Genomic DNA, 17,772 nt, shown 5'->3' with positions numbered 1-17,772 from the left:
CGCCAGTTCAATACCCACTTAGTATGGGGCAAGTAAAACCAGAGACTTGAAAGGATCATAAAACCTTGGACTAAATTTTGAGTATGTTGAACATAAATTAAGACAACATTTGCATCTGTTGGTATTAATTGTAGGGAATGACTGGCTTATTCTCAGCTTTCCCAATCCCCTTTTTCATCTTCCATGTTTAAAATCTATATGATGAATCACTTGTAATGTAGCATAGTACCAACTTCTACAAGTCTGTACTGAAACTTATAAAAATGTGGTACACTTAAATGGAAAAAGAATTTAAAGTGGTGCCGTGACCCATGTGAGATTAAGTGCATCACAGGCCAGCTAATATATTCTTTATGTAAACCTGAAAAGGGGCATCAGCACGTGATGCTAAAGGTTACATCTTTGTTTGTGTGCTGCCTGCCATGTCAGAAATGACATGTTGCTCCAGGTCTGTTTGGCTGCATGTTTCAGACAATAAATCAACAAATAGAGGGCATTTTGTATAGTTTGGTGAATCTGAAATATGTTACTTAGGATATGTTGTGTTACACGTTTCAGATACATGTCCTTCTTGTACACATCCAAGAAAACTATGGTTCACCAGACTCCAACCTTATTATGAAAACTAACAAAAAGTGGTTGTCAAGGTGCTTCAGCATTGGCCAGCCCAGTCACCAGACATTAACATTATTGAGCATGTTTGGGGTAAGATAAAGAAAAAGGCATTGAAGATGAATCCAAAGAATCTTGATGACCTTCTGTAAGAACACTCCATTTCAGATGACTTTACTAATATGTTATTTAAGTTATTGCAGAGATGTATAGATGCAATCCTGCAAGCTCGTGGTAGTCATACACAATATTAATTATTTTTCCACTGCACCATGACTTTATATTCTATACTGTCCATTATTTCTGTTAAGTGACAAGACTTTTGTCTAAGCAAGTTCAGACCTTACTGTCCTAATTGAATAATTAAAAATCACGGCATGATTTTATGTTATACCAATTGATTCTAATACCAAATGATCAACTAGAAGTCAAGTTATTATTTATTGTTCCTAAAGCTTGGATACAAGACAAGACTTTGGTCAGGTAGTGTACAACCGAATGGGTTGCATTGGTCCTGTGACTAAGTTTTCTTGGGTAAGTGTAACGAAGACTAGCTAGAAAGAGGTGTACAGGTTAATTTCACCCCCCTGGCCTCAAGAGTAATACCTGTGACTAAAGCTAGAGACTGTGGTTAGCATCCATTCAATCCCACTTAGTAGTGGGCGAGTGGAATCAGGAAAGTTAAAGTGGTGCCATGACCCGGATGGAGATAACAGAGATGTGTAATTTTGTATAGGGATAAAGGTTAGGGTCATTAGTACTCATAAATGTTTTGAAAGGTGCAAATAATACAAATCATATGATCATTTGATAAGTATTTAAACTGAAGCTAACAAATGTGTGTAGATTTTACAAAATCAGACCTTAAAAAAGTGAGACCTTACATACTGATATGAATCAGTCACTAAATCAACACCAGAAAAATCGGTATGAAACACCACAAGTGTTTCAACCACACCATGAGCTAGCTCTGTTTGTTGTTTCCTTTTGATACCTTAACAAACACATGAACATAGAAACTGTGACGCATGATATCAAAAGAATATACTAACAGGAAGCTAGAGAAAGTTAAATACTTGTTACCTTCAGCATTTCCTGTGTCTCCTCTCCCTCATTAACATTGGTGATCTGAGCTTTGCCGTGTCTGTCTGTATCTCTGATGAGAGAGGCGATCTCTCTCACCTTCTGCTTCTCGAAGATGTTTGCCTGAGATCCAATCCATGACACAATCGTCTGGAGAATAAAAAAAGTTTCAGGCTTTTTATATTGGCCTTCTGCACTTCATGATCTTTTACTGTATGATGTAAAGCAATTGTTTAAATTCTGTAGGAGTAGTGTGATGGCATTTATTCCTATATAAATAAATATTGAAACAAACAACACACACAGACCTCGCCCAGATCAAGTATGAAGCAGTCGCCCTTGTTAAAACTCTGCCAGCTCAAATCTACTTCCTTTGCCCTGATGTTGCGTTTCCCTTTGATTTGGTATAACCTCTGAACAGGTCCAGGTCCAGACTGCGCTCTTCTGAAGCCAGACTCCACTCCTCCCTCCTGCACAAACAGAACAGCAATGAAGGTGCATGAAACATAAACACTCTTTAAATGAATTAAAGAGATAGTTCACCTAAAACTAAAAATTCTGTCATCATTTATTCACCCTGTATTTGTTCCAAACCAGTTAGACTTTCTTTCTCCTCTTGGACACAAAAGAAGATATTTAGGAGAAAGCTTGAAACCTGTAAGCCTTGAGTTCCATCGTATTAGTTTTTCCGACTATGAATGTCAAAGGTTACAGGTTTTCATCTTCCTTAAAAATATCTTCTTTTGTGTTCAAGAGGAGAAAGAAATTAATAAAGGTGTATAACCAATTGAGTTTCAGGAAATAGTGTGTGAAGTGAAATGTTTTACTTAAGGAGTTATTACTTTAATCATGCAAATAAGTGCCACTGTAATTGTGAGTATAATACAGATTAGAATGTAGGTTATCAGATCATTTTTATTGTTTTTTAAAATATAAAGAAGTATCTGATAAAAAAAACATGTTTTGAATTTATATTGGTTTGAAACATGCTATTTGTTTCTGTGGTGGCATTATTCCAGTTCAGATAATATCCTAATATGATGATTTGCTGCTCAAGAAATATTTCTTAATTTAATAAATTTAATAAACTAATCTTTTTTAAATGCTGGTTAATGTTTTTGTGGAAACAAAGATACACTTTTGATCAAAGCTTTGAGGACAGTAAAACAAAACAAAACAAAAAAAAATAATACTTTAATTCAGCAATATTTTGAAATTGGTTGATAAACAACAATTATAATGTTAAAATATCTATTATAAATGTTGTTCTTACAAACTTTTTATTGATCAAAGAATAAATGACTGTACTTTCTCACCTTATAACTGACTCCTCGAGGGAAGAGTTTCATGAATTCTGGAGACTCGTAACCCTGAACCTGCCTGTGCTGGACTGGATCTCCACCCAGGAAATTATCCAGTTGTGTGGCCAACATGGCGCAAGCCACCTGCTCGTCACGCGACGATTTCTCTCCTGAAAGAGGAAGACAGAAAATCCACATGTATTTAATCCTTTTAAAACTACTTGCACAATTCAGTTTACAAACGTTTGGGATCAGTTCGAAGTTGGGAATCCTTTTAAAAACATTTTTGCTGACCAAGGGTTAGAATATTAAAAATACAACTGTAAAATTGTGACATATTATTACAATTAACTTTACATTTTTAAGCTGAATATCAAGATCCTTATTCCAGTCTTTGGTGTCACACAATCCATCCGAAATCATTACATCAGTTACTTAAGAAACATTTATTATAATTATTGAAGGAGTGGGTATCTGGATCAAGACCAGAATTGGCAAATATCCTTTCTGTGAGATGATTACTAAATAAGTTAAATTTGAGTTTAAGGGTCTAGATCAGAGATGCCCAAACTAGGGCCTGCAGGAAAAAGTTGACCCATGGTAACCTTTGATTTAGCCCACCATTCCATCTGAGATGAGATAGAGAATGATGGGGAGGGTTGAGATTGTCAATTTAAACTTAATATAACTCTTTTTGTTTGTTTGTTTGTTTTATTTTTAAAAGCTAACTGAAATTAAATGTTTCAATTAAATGGTGTAAATTAATCAGATTTTGTTTAAAGTTGTGCATACTGTCACTAAAAATGCAGAGACTTTGGTGAGCAAATCAAGTCAAAGTCAGATTCTGCTTGACTAGTGTTCAGCGTTGAACTCCACTGTTATAAATGTGATTGTTTATGTTTTTTATTGCAACAAGGTGTAACTTAATAGTGATAGTGCATTAGTAAATACAATTTAAAATACTGTTTTCTATTTATTTTGAAATATTAGGAAATAAATGAAGAAATTACCCATGGCAACTTTAATGTAATATAGTTTGGTATATTTATCTTCGGCCCACTGCTCGCAATGATTTTTGACTCATCATGTTTGGGCATCATGTTTTTGGCTCATCATGTTTGGGCACCCTTAGTCTAGATTATATGTGATGACCTAAATGTAATACCGTTTTTAAAGTAACAGCCTGTCCTAACAACAAGTGATGTGAAACCACGACATGTGATAAATGCTATCTGTTCCATGTAAAAAGAGTTTTTGTCCTATCCATTTGCGAGAACATTTATTTTTTAGCAGAACAAGCATCCGACAAAGATCACCTCAGGTACAGATTTTGTGCTTTATTTGTGTTAAATGTTACAAATGTGAGTTTAAATACAATTTCATGCGACACTTTATTGCCATACTACTGAAAGCAGCAGCAGACAGTTCACATCAGATCTTGAAAGTAAAATAACTAGCATAAGGTTTGAAAATGAAAGTCAGATCTGTGACTCAGTGCAAAAACATCAGTCACTCAGTAGCCTATTATACATGTTAAAGAGGTTTAATATGTGTCATTTTTTTTAAAAGCATTTATAATTTAATTGGGAGTGCAGCGGCTGTTATTTAAATGTTTCTGTTGCTGTTTTTGTAATGTTTTGCATCACATTTGCTGCAGAAAGCCTAAATGCTTGTCATTTTTGTCAAATTGCTTGTGTACATTTGATGCTATTTGGACAGCTGTCACTAGATGTGAATTTTATTGCATTTATTAAAGAATAAATGCTTTTAATATTCTATTGTATGAGCAAGACCTTCTATGTATTAGTTAGCTGCCAGCAGAAAGATGTTTATTACCATTCTGATAAGATTCCTGCTAGAGGTAGATAAGCATTCTTTGCGTTTGTGTTCTTCATAGGTGGAGACTAGAAGACTGAAGTTGAATTGCCTCCTGTTTGCTTGACGCTTACATAATCATTGGAGATTTTGTTCTAAATTGTATGCTCACACATGGATATTTTCTAAGTTTATCTATGTTTTCACCAGTAAGGTTGTATGAAGCTCTATTATTATCTATCGCTGACTGTATGACGCAGTTAATGCGTTATGTGAGAATATAATTGTGTGATTTGAGATTATAAGCAGATTGGCCTGCAACTCTGTGCAAGTGTTGACGCAGGCGTCTGCATATAAAAATGCAAACTATGTTCAGTAAACATTCATTGATTGATTTAATCTCTGATTTCTTCACTAGGGTCTTCTTCATCTGACTCATTTTTCATTTTGATTTTAAACAGTTTTTTCCCTAACATTATTATTCATTTATTCATTTTCTTTTCGGCTTAGACCCTTTATTAATCTGGGGTTGCCACAGTGGAATGAGCCGCCAACTTATTTAGCAAGTTTTTACGTAGCGGATGTCGTTCCAGCCGCAACCCATCTCTGGGAAACATCCATCCACACACACACTCATACACTACGGACAATTTAGCCTAACCAATTCACCAATACCGCATGTCTTTGGATTGTGGGGGAAACTGAAGCACCCGGAGAAAACAAACGTGAACGCAGGGAGAACATGCAAACTCCACACAGAAATGCCAACTGACCCAGCCGAGGTTCGAACCAACGACCGAGCAACCTTCTTGCTGTGAGGCGACAGCACTACCTACTGAGCCACTGAGTTAATGAGTACCATTAAAATTGTATTTACTTAGATTAATTAAGGATGCATTATATGCTTAAAAAAGATTAAAGTAATTTTCGATGTAAAATAAAAGGTTTTATTGAAGTTTAGTTTCATCAAAGTGTCTTAAGTAAAATCTTAACAAAACTATGAAGCAGAAAAAAACATGTTTATAATTAAATGACTCATTATAAATAATAACAAAAGCTGTACTAATGCTAAAACAAATCAGCTTTGAGTCACATCAACAAGTTAAAAGTTAATAATATTTCACAATTTTATTGTTGGACAACACCGTGGCTCAGTGGTTAGCACTGTTGCCTCACAGAAAGAAGGTCACTGTTTGGAGTCTCAGCTGGGCCAGTTAACATTTCTGTGTGGAGTTTGCATGTTCTCCCTGTGTTGGCGTGGGTTTCCTCCGAGTGCTCCGTCTTCCCTCACAGTCCATGTGAATAAACTAACTTGGCCGTAGTTTATGCGTGTGAATGAGATGAGTGAGTATGGATGTTTCCTAGTACTGGGTTGCAGCTGAAAGGGTATCCGCTGTGTAAAACATATGCTGGATTAGTTTGTAGTTCATTCCGCTTTGGCAACCGCTGATGAATAAAAGGACTAAGCCGAAGGAAAATTAATGAATGAATCAATTTTACTGTCCTTGTGCTAATGCAGCTTTAGTGAGCAACATTGGCTAACCCCCAAAATGTTTACCGGTAGTACGCTTTCACTTACATACCCAGAAAAAGTCAAAAATGCTGTGTGTGTTAACACTCGTGCCATTTTGCAATGATACCTACTCAACCACTTCCTCTGCCTGCAGACTCTGAGCTGCTGTTTTCTGCTGTGGTAAAGCAAAGGCAGAGCTGTTTTTCCAAAATGCAAAGCAGTTTATGGTAGAATTATGCAATTATTTACAGTTTATTTAAGTTATTTTGGCTTATAACTATTTTGGCAGAAAGAAAAACAAGATCAAGTGATTCTATTGTGCAACAATGATCTTGTTGTGTCTTGTGCAAGTACCGTCCTTTCTTTTACTCAACTTTCATTAGGTAATGCATATGCCTTATGATGTATTAGATTTTATTTCTAAAATAAAAGTTTTTTATTTTACGCATTTAGAAGGTTTATATTTTATATTGTTTTGTACTGTATACTGTATATACACATCTTGTCGTCTACCCAAGTTTTACGAGCAACAAATAATAATTTGACTTCTAGTTGATAATTTGGTATCAGAAGTGGTTTGTATGAAAGGCAAAGGCCTCTAGATTATGCTTATTTTACCAAAATATGATCATGCCTTGATTTCTAATTATTTAATTAAAACAATAAGGTCTGACTTTGTTGAGTCAAAAGTCTTGTCACTAAACAGAAATTATGTACAGTATAGAATATGAAGTCATGGTGCAGTTGAAAAAGAATTAATATTGTGTATGAGTTCCATGAGCTTGGAGGACTGCATCCATACATCTCTGCAACGACTTAAATAACTTATTAATAAAGTCTTTTGGAATGGCAAAGAAAGCGTTCTTGCAGGTCTCCTATCAGATCTCCATAAAGATTCTTTGGATTAATCTTCAGTGCCTCCTCCTTCATTTTACCCAATAATGGTCATGTATGGTGACTTAGCTGGCCAATCCTGAAGCACCTTAAACGTTTTTGCTTTCGGGAACTTTTGATGTGGAGGCTGAAGTAGAAGAAAGAGCGCTCTCCTGCTGAACAAATTGCCCTCTCCTGTGGTTTATAATGTAATGAGCAGCACAAATATCTTGATACCTCAGGCTGTTGTTGTTGCCATCCACTCTGCAGATCTCTCGCACGCCCCCATACTGAATGTAACCCCAAACCATGATTTTTCCTTCACCAAACTTGACTGATTTCTGTGAGATTCGTGGGTCCATGCGAATTCCAATAGGTCTTTTGCAGTATTTGTGATGATTGGGATGCAGTTCAACAGATAAGTCCTCAGAAAATTTACCTTCGGCCACTTTTCCAAACGAACAACTAGAAATCAAGTTATTATTTGTTGCTCTTACACAACTGTGATTGACGACAAGACTTTTGTATAGTGTACATTCAGCAGGTAAATTAAGTATTGAACATGTCATGATTTTTCCTGGTAAATATAATTCCAAAGATGCAGTTGACATGAAAATGACAAGAGTTTGGTAGAAATCCATAAAAAACAAATAAAACTAAACAAAAAAAAAAAAAAAAAAAAGAGTTATACTGTATTTATTAACATTGGAATGACACAAGGAGAACGTACTAAACTACAAAATTGTATTTAATAATTAATAATTGTTAATAATTAATAATAATTAATAATAATTGTAATAATTATATTTAATAATTTGTATAAAAGGCTTTTTGTAATGACAGCTTCAAGACGCCTCTTATATGGAGAATGGAGTTGCATGCATTGCTCAGGTGTGATTTTTTTTTTGTCTAAAAAATCTTCACGGTTCTGGAGGTCTCATCTATAACATCTGATCTTTACTTCTTATTTTCTGTTGAATTCAGGTCAGATGACTGTCTGGGTCATTCTAGCTGTTTTTTTTTTTTTCTGAGAGCAGTCGAGTGTTTCCTTGGCTGTGTTTGGGGCCTTTGTGTTGCTGTAATGTCCACCCTGGTTTCATCTTCGTCCTCCTGGCAATGTCAATTTTTGGACTGAAGCAGCTAATATTCATTATTTTACACTGCTGAACAACGGAGAGATTATAAGCTGCTGTCTGGGCTTTCCATGCCTTTTTATGCCTCCCTTTCTTCATGTAATACTTTTTCTTGGTGTCATTACATTTTACTACACATAAATTAATTTCTAATTTGTTTTGTTCACTTTGTATGTATGAATTATGTTGGCTGTTATTATGGATGTGTCATCTGGTAAAAATTTCAAGTCAACAGCACCTTCAAAAACATGTTTTCTGAGCAAAATGCTGATATGTTTAATACCTTCAATACGCACTGTTACATATGAATCTTTACTCTTAATTTTTCAATTGAATAATCCTTCAATAACTTAAACAAAAAAATAAAAATTAACAGGTTAAAGCTTTTCCTTATGGCATGGATTAAACCTTACAAAATAAATGCTTTCAGTAAATCATTTACTTCAATAAATGCATGATGTTTCCAAAGTTTCAATTTGTGTGCTGAAAAGGAAAGCTCAGATATCGTGCAACAGACAAAAAAAATGCTTGTTTCAAGGTTCAAGGAGCTTAAAAAAAAGTATTTAATATAGAATATTTACTTTATATTGTTACTACATTTTTATACTACATATTTAAGCATATGTTTGATGTTTTCCAAGCTTAAATGTGCATATATACTTTTATATTTATGCAAAATGCAAGTCTAAGTTACAGTAAAGCAATAATAAATTCAAATGAATAGTCAGTGTTTTGGTCTTTGCCATAACAGAGCATCTTGACTTTTATGACAGTCAGAAAAAAAAAATTAGTAACATTTTTTTTTATTAAATTGAAGTCACAATACAGACCATTTCAATGTGGCAATGTCCATGGCCTATAAACATTCCTGCTTGTTGTTAAACTATTCCATAACTGTAACAAGAGGCAATTCAACCTTAACAATGTTAAAAGAGCTATTGTAACATTATTTATCAATATGTGGATCTTTTTGGATTCAAAAAGAGCTGTGGAAATTGCAAATGTAATACAGGAAATACATTAGGACCACTGATATTGTTTACATCCCTAAAAAACGGTCTATACACCATCATCTTTTAAAATGTTAGATTTGATAAATAGCTGCAATGATGGCTTACCAGTATCTACAATAGGAGACTCATTATGAAAGAATAATATGGTGGGAGTTGTTTGAAGAGTGTATGGATGAGGACTGCTCAGCAAAAAGGTACAGGAGAAGATGCTTCATCAAGCTGACAACCAGCTTAGTGTTACCCAAAGCACTGGATACCCCATAAGACAATAGACCAAACTGAAGTCCTGTCACAAGCCTGCTCAAACATTCATGAGCTATGAAAACACCAGGCCATGGCTGTTTCCCTTGGGATCGTTCCCTCTTCATCCCCCTCTGTGCTCCATCAGCCGATGCGTCCCATAATTTAGAGCAGGTCAGGCTCACTTCAGTGTCTGATCAAGCATATCACTAAATTCAAAAGGCCATTGAGGAGCTCAAATATCCTGACGTAACTGAATGACTGACCCTGAGACCCTCACATGTCAACACTCTGGTGGAGTGTTAATTAGTAATTCATTAATATTAATAATAAATTAATATTTCTTAATAGTTTTTATTTAATATTGTGTTTAATTAATGTCTAGAATTGGCAAAAGTGAAGCTTTTTAATAAACACATTTTAACCATTAAAATGAAATGTCAAAATATACGGGAAATAATGTTCCATTTTCATTCAGTGTAACCGACATATTTATTTATATTATACAGATTTTATTTTGAATAATGTATTATTATTATTATTATTATTAGTAGTAGTAGTAGTATGGTAGTATTAATTTTTTTTTATTTTTGTTTCTATTCGGGATGTAAAATGTTTGCTGTGTTAACATAAGTATTATATACTGTGTAACATGTTGTAATATGCAAACTAATAAACATATTGCAAAAACAATTTATGTATTTTTTCTTGCTGACAAATGTGGCAAAGTGTTGTGGCTTTAAGGGTAGAGACGCATATAAAGTGTAAGGAACAGAAATAATATTTTAGTTCATATTTTTAATCTCTGCAGTGATCTTTTAATAAATGATTCTTGTGGTAAATATGCCTGCCGTGAATTTTTGTATAAGGTACAAAGGGAAAAATACACAAAAATAGCAATAGGTTATTCAAAAGCTACATAAAGGAGATAATAAAAGATCAAATTTGAAACAGCAAAAGAAAAATGACCCAAACAATTCAACACCCATAATTCACTTTTGATTTTGGCACTGGCCTTTCATTACCTGTGGCATGAGTAACATTGACAATGAGAATAAAAATGTCCAACAACAACATAAACAATGTAAAGCATGTACACATCTCCAAATGTATTCTTCTGTAAATATTAATTAGTAAAAAAAAAAAAAAAAAAACGTCATGTTTATGAGAGGATAGAGCTTCTTTAAAGAGGTAATTCACCCAGAAATTACAGATCTGTCATCATTCCTCATTCTCCACTTGTTCCAAACCTCTTTAAGTTTTTCCTTAACTGAACAAAGGATATACTGAAGACCGTTGGTGGAAAAAAAAAATGCCACTTACTTCCATAGAATTTTTTCTTCTTACAATAGATGTCAATAAACACTGTAAAAAATGCTGCCCCAATGTTGTCCCAACACAAATCGAATAAGTTAACTATAAACAATTAAGTGTATTGAACACAAAACAATTAAGTTGTACCCAAAAAGCCCAAGAATTGGGTTGTTTCAACTCATTTTAAATAAGTAGCTTGAACAAGCTGCAAAAGTTTTTTTGAATGTAGCTGCTATTTTTCAACATTCTTCAGATTTTGTTTTGAGAAATAAAGAAGTCAAAAATGCATAAAACCTTAGAACTATCCCTTTAAGCTTTTGAACATAGTCCATCTATTCAGTTTCTTTCAAAGTTGCAAGACTGAAAGTGACTAAAAAAAACGAATCTCACCGATCCACATGTGTAGGTCTGCTCCCTGATCTCCCCTGTTATCCAGCACCAGGTATGAGTCTCCGTTGAAGAAAGCCCCCACTTCAGCTTGATTCAGAGGAACAGCCTTCATCTTCTCCACTCTCCAGCAATAAAGTCCTGGCTGACGAACCTCATCGCCAAACTGTCCTGGAGCCGCCTGAAATGGTTGCATTCTGGAGGAACAAAGATGAGATGGTAAAAAGGTGAATGGCTAATGCAAATGCCTTTGAAATGATTTGAAACGTTTCCCATCCCTGTTTCTAGAGTACCACGCTGTTGAGTGCCCTATTAAATGGATGAGGGAATCAGAAGAGTGAACTAATGAACAATTTTCGGAAGCAATTTTTAGATACATTTCTTTGTACTTTTATCCGAATTGATTTTTCAATTCAATAGAGTAATAAAAAATGCATACGGGTAGCTTTCAGTAATCACCCCTGCAATTATATTATATAGCAATCAATTATATATGCCAGTCAGATAACAAAAGTCTTGAACTGATAGCGCTGTTGACAATTAGCAAGAGGAGTTGCAATGGAGATGCCATCACTCTAGAAATTAAATGACATGATTTTAGCATGACAGGTTTTTAGCTCTTTTTTAAAGGTTTTGTTCTATAAAAGATGAGGCTGGCATTCAGGTTTTTTTTTTTTTTATTAATATGTTGTGTTAAATATAGTAGAGCAAAAAAGCTGTACGTCAGCTAGTGAGAAGAAAAATGTGCCATATGAAATACATATCAAAGATTTCTAAACAAAAAACAAATCATATTTGCACAAAATATACCACTAATAATAATGATAATGATAATGATAATAATAATAATAATAATAATAATAATACGATATGCCAGGAAAGATAAAGGCCATAGGCCAAATAAAAATGAACTGAGCACACACCCTATTGCTGTGATTTTTGCTTACTCGTGAATGAATGTGAGCTATTAATAAGTAGGCCAAACATTTTATCAAATGTTTTAAATTGAAGGCAGAAAACATTAGCAATCAATGCTAATATTAGATAGGATATCGTCTTTGATAGGCACAAGTATTAACAACATTAATATTGTTGTCAACGTGAATTGGCACGATACAAATACACCAATAAGTCTGTGACACTGAGAGGAGCTAATCAGATAATACTATTTATTTTTCTTTGATAAAACAATACAGCAAAAAACAGTTATATTGTAAAATACTGTTACAATGTAAAAAAAAAAAGTTTCATATATTAATTTATTTCATATATTAATATTTTTAAATATAAGTTATTCCAGTGATGTAAAGCTGAATTTTCAGCACCAATGTTAACATGATGCTTCACAAATCATTTTAATTCCCATTATTGGCGCTCAAAAAACAATTATTTTTCATATTATTACCAATTACATTACTCAGAAATCATTGGAAATAGACACTGAAAGAACAGCATTTAATTTATATTAAATGTTTATGTTCAATATCCCCTTTGATCAATTTTATGTACCCTTGCTGATTAGAATTAAGATGAAGTGAAAAAACAATTCTGGGCTAGACATTTGAAGAGTATTTGAAGTACGGTGTAAATTATTTCATATGGCACACAGTGTTTTTCATCACTGTCTTGTCTCCTAGCATTTTCTATATGTTTTACTGAAAAAAAAAGATAAAAAACCGCAACATGCTTCATGATGAAATCCTACTTAGCATTTGACTTCTCTAACTAATCTGCCAACAGAGCTATCAGTTGAAGAGCGTTATCTGATTGGTTCTTTGACCTGTCAGTAACTCGACTGCCAAAACACATGGTCTGAATTCTGCACGTCTGTTTGTTTGGACACAGCGGCACGCAAGAAAACACATGAGGGTCAAAGACATTATGGCACTCGTATCAAATTAAATACACAAATGTGATCATATATGAAGAGAAAGCAGATCAAATGCAAGAAAAGTGTCGACTTGAATGTTTCAAATGTTTCCTAAAATAAAACATTAATATGGGTGAAATGTAGTATCATCATTCAGCGTAACATATATATTAATGCTCAACAACATACATATTCTGACTTCATGTGCTTCATAAAAGAAGTATATATATATAAAAGAAATAATAATAATAATATAATGTATTATATTGTTAATTATGTAAATCATATGGAATTTTTATTAATAAGCTTTATTATATTTAATATTCTTTCAATATAATAAAGCTGCATTGTTAGGTCATGATATCTATTTTTGTCGTACTATGAATTGCACCAAAATACAATGATATTATTGTCATTTTAAGACCAGTTTATGTCACTCATTATATAATGCCAGAATGACTATATAATAGCATCATAATGCAAGTACAATCTTTCAAAGAGCACATCATATTTTATTCTTAAGATTATTTCATTTAATTGTAGTCATTTTAACAATTTCATAATTAGGCATTGGAATCAGAATGTGAGAACGTGTATGTATGTCCTAAACAAGTAAATAATAATAAATGTTAACAAAAAAAGTGCAAGGTAAAAAGTAACAGAGGCTGTGTTATCTGCTACCAGATCTATTTTCAGTTATCAGACACCTATATGAAAATATACTATTTACAGTAAATAAATTAAGTATATACAGTAAGTAGCAAGTTTTTTTCACCATATGACACTGACACCTCCAATAGAGATAGAGAGGTTGTGCAATCAGCTAAAATGTTGCTAGAATTGTTTTTTTTTTTTATGTATGAGCGATATATTGCATCACCACAAATGACATTATGTCCATGTTTGTGACAGGACTATGCACTGTCATCCTTTAACTGAATCTTTTAATATGCATCAAATAATTCTTTTTTTAAATATGTTTCACAAGATTTTTTGACACACTCAAAAATACTGTTTGTTCAAAGGTTTTTGGTGGGACATTTATTATTTTTTATGTTTAATCCACTTAAATTTGTAAAAACTAATAAGTTACTAAAACTTAATTCTTAATAAATTAACTTTTTGTCCCAACACAAATTAATTGTGTGGACAAATTTTGTAGTGCATATGATATATATATATATATATGTCACGTTCGGTGAGGGGGAAAAGGAGCGAGGACCCAAGCGTAGAGTGAATAGGATTTTATTAAATAATAAAAATAAAATCAAATGCAAAATAAACAACCCCGAGGGGGAAAACACTAATAAAACAAATAAACAAACAAACAAACTTGACTGGGCAAGCACGACAAGGCAAGGCTGGACACAGCAGGACAGGTAAAGACAACATGTGATGACGAACTCGCACAGGGCAGCAGACATGAGGGGTTTATAAACTGTAGGAAATTAACACACAAACAGATGAACATAATTAACTAATAATGGGTTAACAAGGAGGGTGGGACTAGACAATAGACGGGAGAGCGCATGACACAGAGAGACAACACAAGCCATGCGCTCACATAAAACGAGACTAGAACACGCAGCCAATGAGAACTCATTAACTGCGTGTTCAAGACAACACAAGCACAACACCGAAGCACACGACAAAAGCACGTGACCACAATGTAAACATATAGCCACGTGCTTTGACAACAGAAGCAAGACACTCACACACGATGAATGATAACACTCACCGTGCACTCACACACGCAGCGTGCATGCTTCATCCCAGCGCTAACCAGAACCGAAACCAACTAGACTGAGACGCTGGGAATGAAACACCACGCTTCAACATGGCGTCTTCAACACCACCAAACGGGAGCGCGCACACATTGCGTACACCCACGACGGCGCGCGCACACACAGAGACAGAAACAGGACCAGACATGGCTAGTGTCCGAGCTCTGCCACCAAAACAAGAATTTACAAGACCAGAGTGGCAGAACCCTGACACATATATATATATATATATATATATATATATATATATAAACATATATAGTCTATATATATAAATATAGATATATATAGACTAGATATTTTTCAAGATACTTCTATACAGCTTAAAGTGAAATATAGCTTAAAAAAATATTGCTTAAAGGGGCTAATAATTTTGACTTTAAATTGGTGTTAAAAAATGTAAACTGCTTTTATTCTAGCCGAAAAAATCAAGTAAGACTTTCTCCAGAAGACAAAAATATTATTAGACATACTGTGAAAATTTCCTTGCTCTGTTAAACATAATTTTAAAAATATTTTTTTAAAAAAGAAAAAAATCCAAAGAGGGTTTAATAATTCTGACTTAAAAAAAGTCTCCCAAAATTAAGCGTTTAGCAATGAATATTACTAATCAAAAATGTAGTTTTGATATATCTATAGTATGACATTTACAAAATATGTTCATAGAAGATGACTTTTACTGAATATTCGAATTATGTTTGGCATACAAGAAAAATTTATCATTTGGACCCATACAATGTACTTCAGCTATTGCCAAAAATATTCCCAAGCAACACAAGGTTTTGTGTTTCAGGGTCACATAAACTATTGTTGCACTGAAAGTGTGTCTTTCATTTGGCCTTTTCTGTGGTATCCATGGTAAAAATGCATGATAACCATTTTTTTTCAAAGAAAATAAACAAACATTCCACTTTACTATGCATATTGGGGGTATTATATAATTCATAATAATATGAATTATATATGAAAATAAACACATGACCCATATATTACAACATCCTGCTGCTAGTAAAAAACTCAAGTCAATAAGGAAATGCTAGCCTTTAGGGTGTGTTTGGAGTTTACCTAATGCTTCTTCCTAATTTCCTTCTATGCCACTGGCTTATGTATATTCTTATATATTTATTTTGCTATGTATTTGTTTACATATTAAAAATGTGACCAATGAATCAGAAAACCAAGGAACCAAACAAAATGAATCATTGTTAATATTAGATAGGATATGCTCCTTGATATGCATTTGTATTTGCACATAAATATTGATACAGAAATGAACAGGCCTGCATCAAATAAATCAATCAGTCTAATTAGGCTCCTGTTGTAATGGTGTGACACTGAGAGGAGCTGAACAGAGCTGCATTACTTCACTCTCATTACTGTCACTGCATTACTGTAAAGAGGCCTTTAGAGGCCCATGTTATCTTATATCACTCCGATACATGTCATACAGAGAGCGAGACATGTCCAGTTTCACTGTGCCAACAAAAATGCAGATTCATTGTTTGGTAACAGTTGTGAACACAAACTGTATGAAACTGCTGGCCGTGATAGAGCTGAATTGTGCTGCTCCTCCCTTTTTATCTGTTCATTTAGTCACTGCTAGGCATTACATTTCATAAAATGTAAGGAAACCCTATTGAGGAACAACCCACTCATAAACATGATTCATTTTTAGCTACTCCTTGACTTTATGATACTAATTTATCACTGCTTTTTCATGACATACAGACTATTTTAAAAATCCACTTGTTAGCTATAATTTCTAGAAAAAATAGGTGATGTAACGAGTTGTAAAACATTTACCGAGTTAAGAAAACACAAGCTAGATTGTTTGTTTCAGTCATAAACAGTCATCAAAATCTCTTTAGAATGATAGAGTAAAGATTTTCTTCCGTAAGAGCCATGTTACAACACAGTTCTTTAAAAAATGAAAGTCAATCCATCAGTTAATTTTGTTCCAAATCTGTATGAGATTCGTTATTCTGTTCACCACAAAAGAGCATACTTTAAAGCAGTGTTTCTCAACTGGTGGGTCGCAAAAGTTTTCATTGGGTCTCAAAGTGTGTGGTCAAAAAACAATAAAAGCTTAATTTTTACATTATTTTGACTTATATTTTGAAATGCGTGCATGACAACCCAACCGTTTGACATATGAAATTTCATTTATTAGCAACAAATAAGTCAAAGCGCAAGTACGACCCCAAATTTGTAAAGTATGGACATATATTGACAACAAAAAAAAGACTTAAAGCGCAGTGTGTCATAATTAGTGAGGTGCTCTCACAAGAGAGCATAAAACCTTCTAAATTAAAATGACATTTAGAAACTTGACAGCATGTTTTATTAACAGTTCAGTTCATGGTAACTAAACCTTTCCTTACCCTAACCACACTTTACAGTATTTGTCACTTTTACTCTCTAATTTGATAGTCTTGGTGATTTTCTTATGATTTATCTGTCACTACTTGTGTATGTTAACAAATAAATACAAATTAATTATAATTCCTAAAATTGCATTATGGTTCCTAAAAATTTGGGTCGCGGCTTGATGACTATGTAAAAATTTGGGTCCCATGCCATGGCCAAACCAGTTGAAAACCCTAGCTTTAAAGAAACAGTTGAATTTATGTAAAGATAATTAAAGAGTATGTTGCGGAGTGTGTTTGTAACTTGACTGGTTGAATTCTGTCATAGGTGCAATAAATATGGCGCTGAAACTGCCAACTGCCTTAAAGGGTTAGTTCAACTAAAAATGAAAGCTATATTATTAATTACTCATCCTCTTGTCTTTTAGATTTCCAGAGACCTTGTTCTCCTTCTGAAGACAAATTCAG

At 33.7% G+C, this 17,772-nt stretch overlaps 1 protein-coding gene across 2 annotated transcripts in view; it reads right to left on the bottom strand.

The window, feature by feature from the left end:
* Nucleotides 1–17,772, bottom strand: part of capgb (capping protein (actin filament), gelsolin-like b) — a 28,468-nt gene that overhangs the window by 3,241 nt on the left and 7,455 nt on the right. For both annotated transcript variants that reach the window (NM_001001594.2, XM_087274718.1), the window contains 4 exon segments: nucleotides 1,696–1,845; nucleotides 2,004–2,165; nucleotides 3,012–3,166; nucleotides 11,288–11,481. In NM_001001594.2, coding sequence (NP_001001594.2) covers nucleotides 1,696–1,845; nucleotides 2,004–2,165; nucleotides 3,012–3,166; nucleotides 11,288–11,480 — 660 coding nt within the window. In that variant the 5' untranslated portion in view covers nucleotide 11,481.

Source organism: Danio rerio, chromosome 12 (genome assembly GCF_052040795.2).
Source record: "Danio rerio strain M-AB ecotype USA chromosome 12, GRCz13ab, whole genome shotgun sequence".
Lineage (NCBI taxonomy): Eukaryota > Metazoa > Chordata > Actinopteri > Cypriniformes > Danionidae > Danio > Danio rerio.
This window is presented reverse-complemented; position numbering and strand designations above follow the sequence as displayed.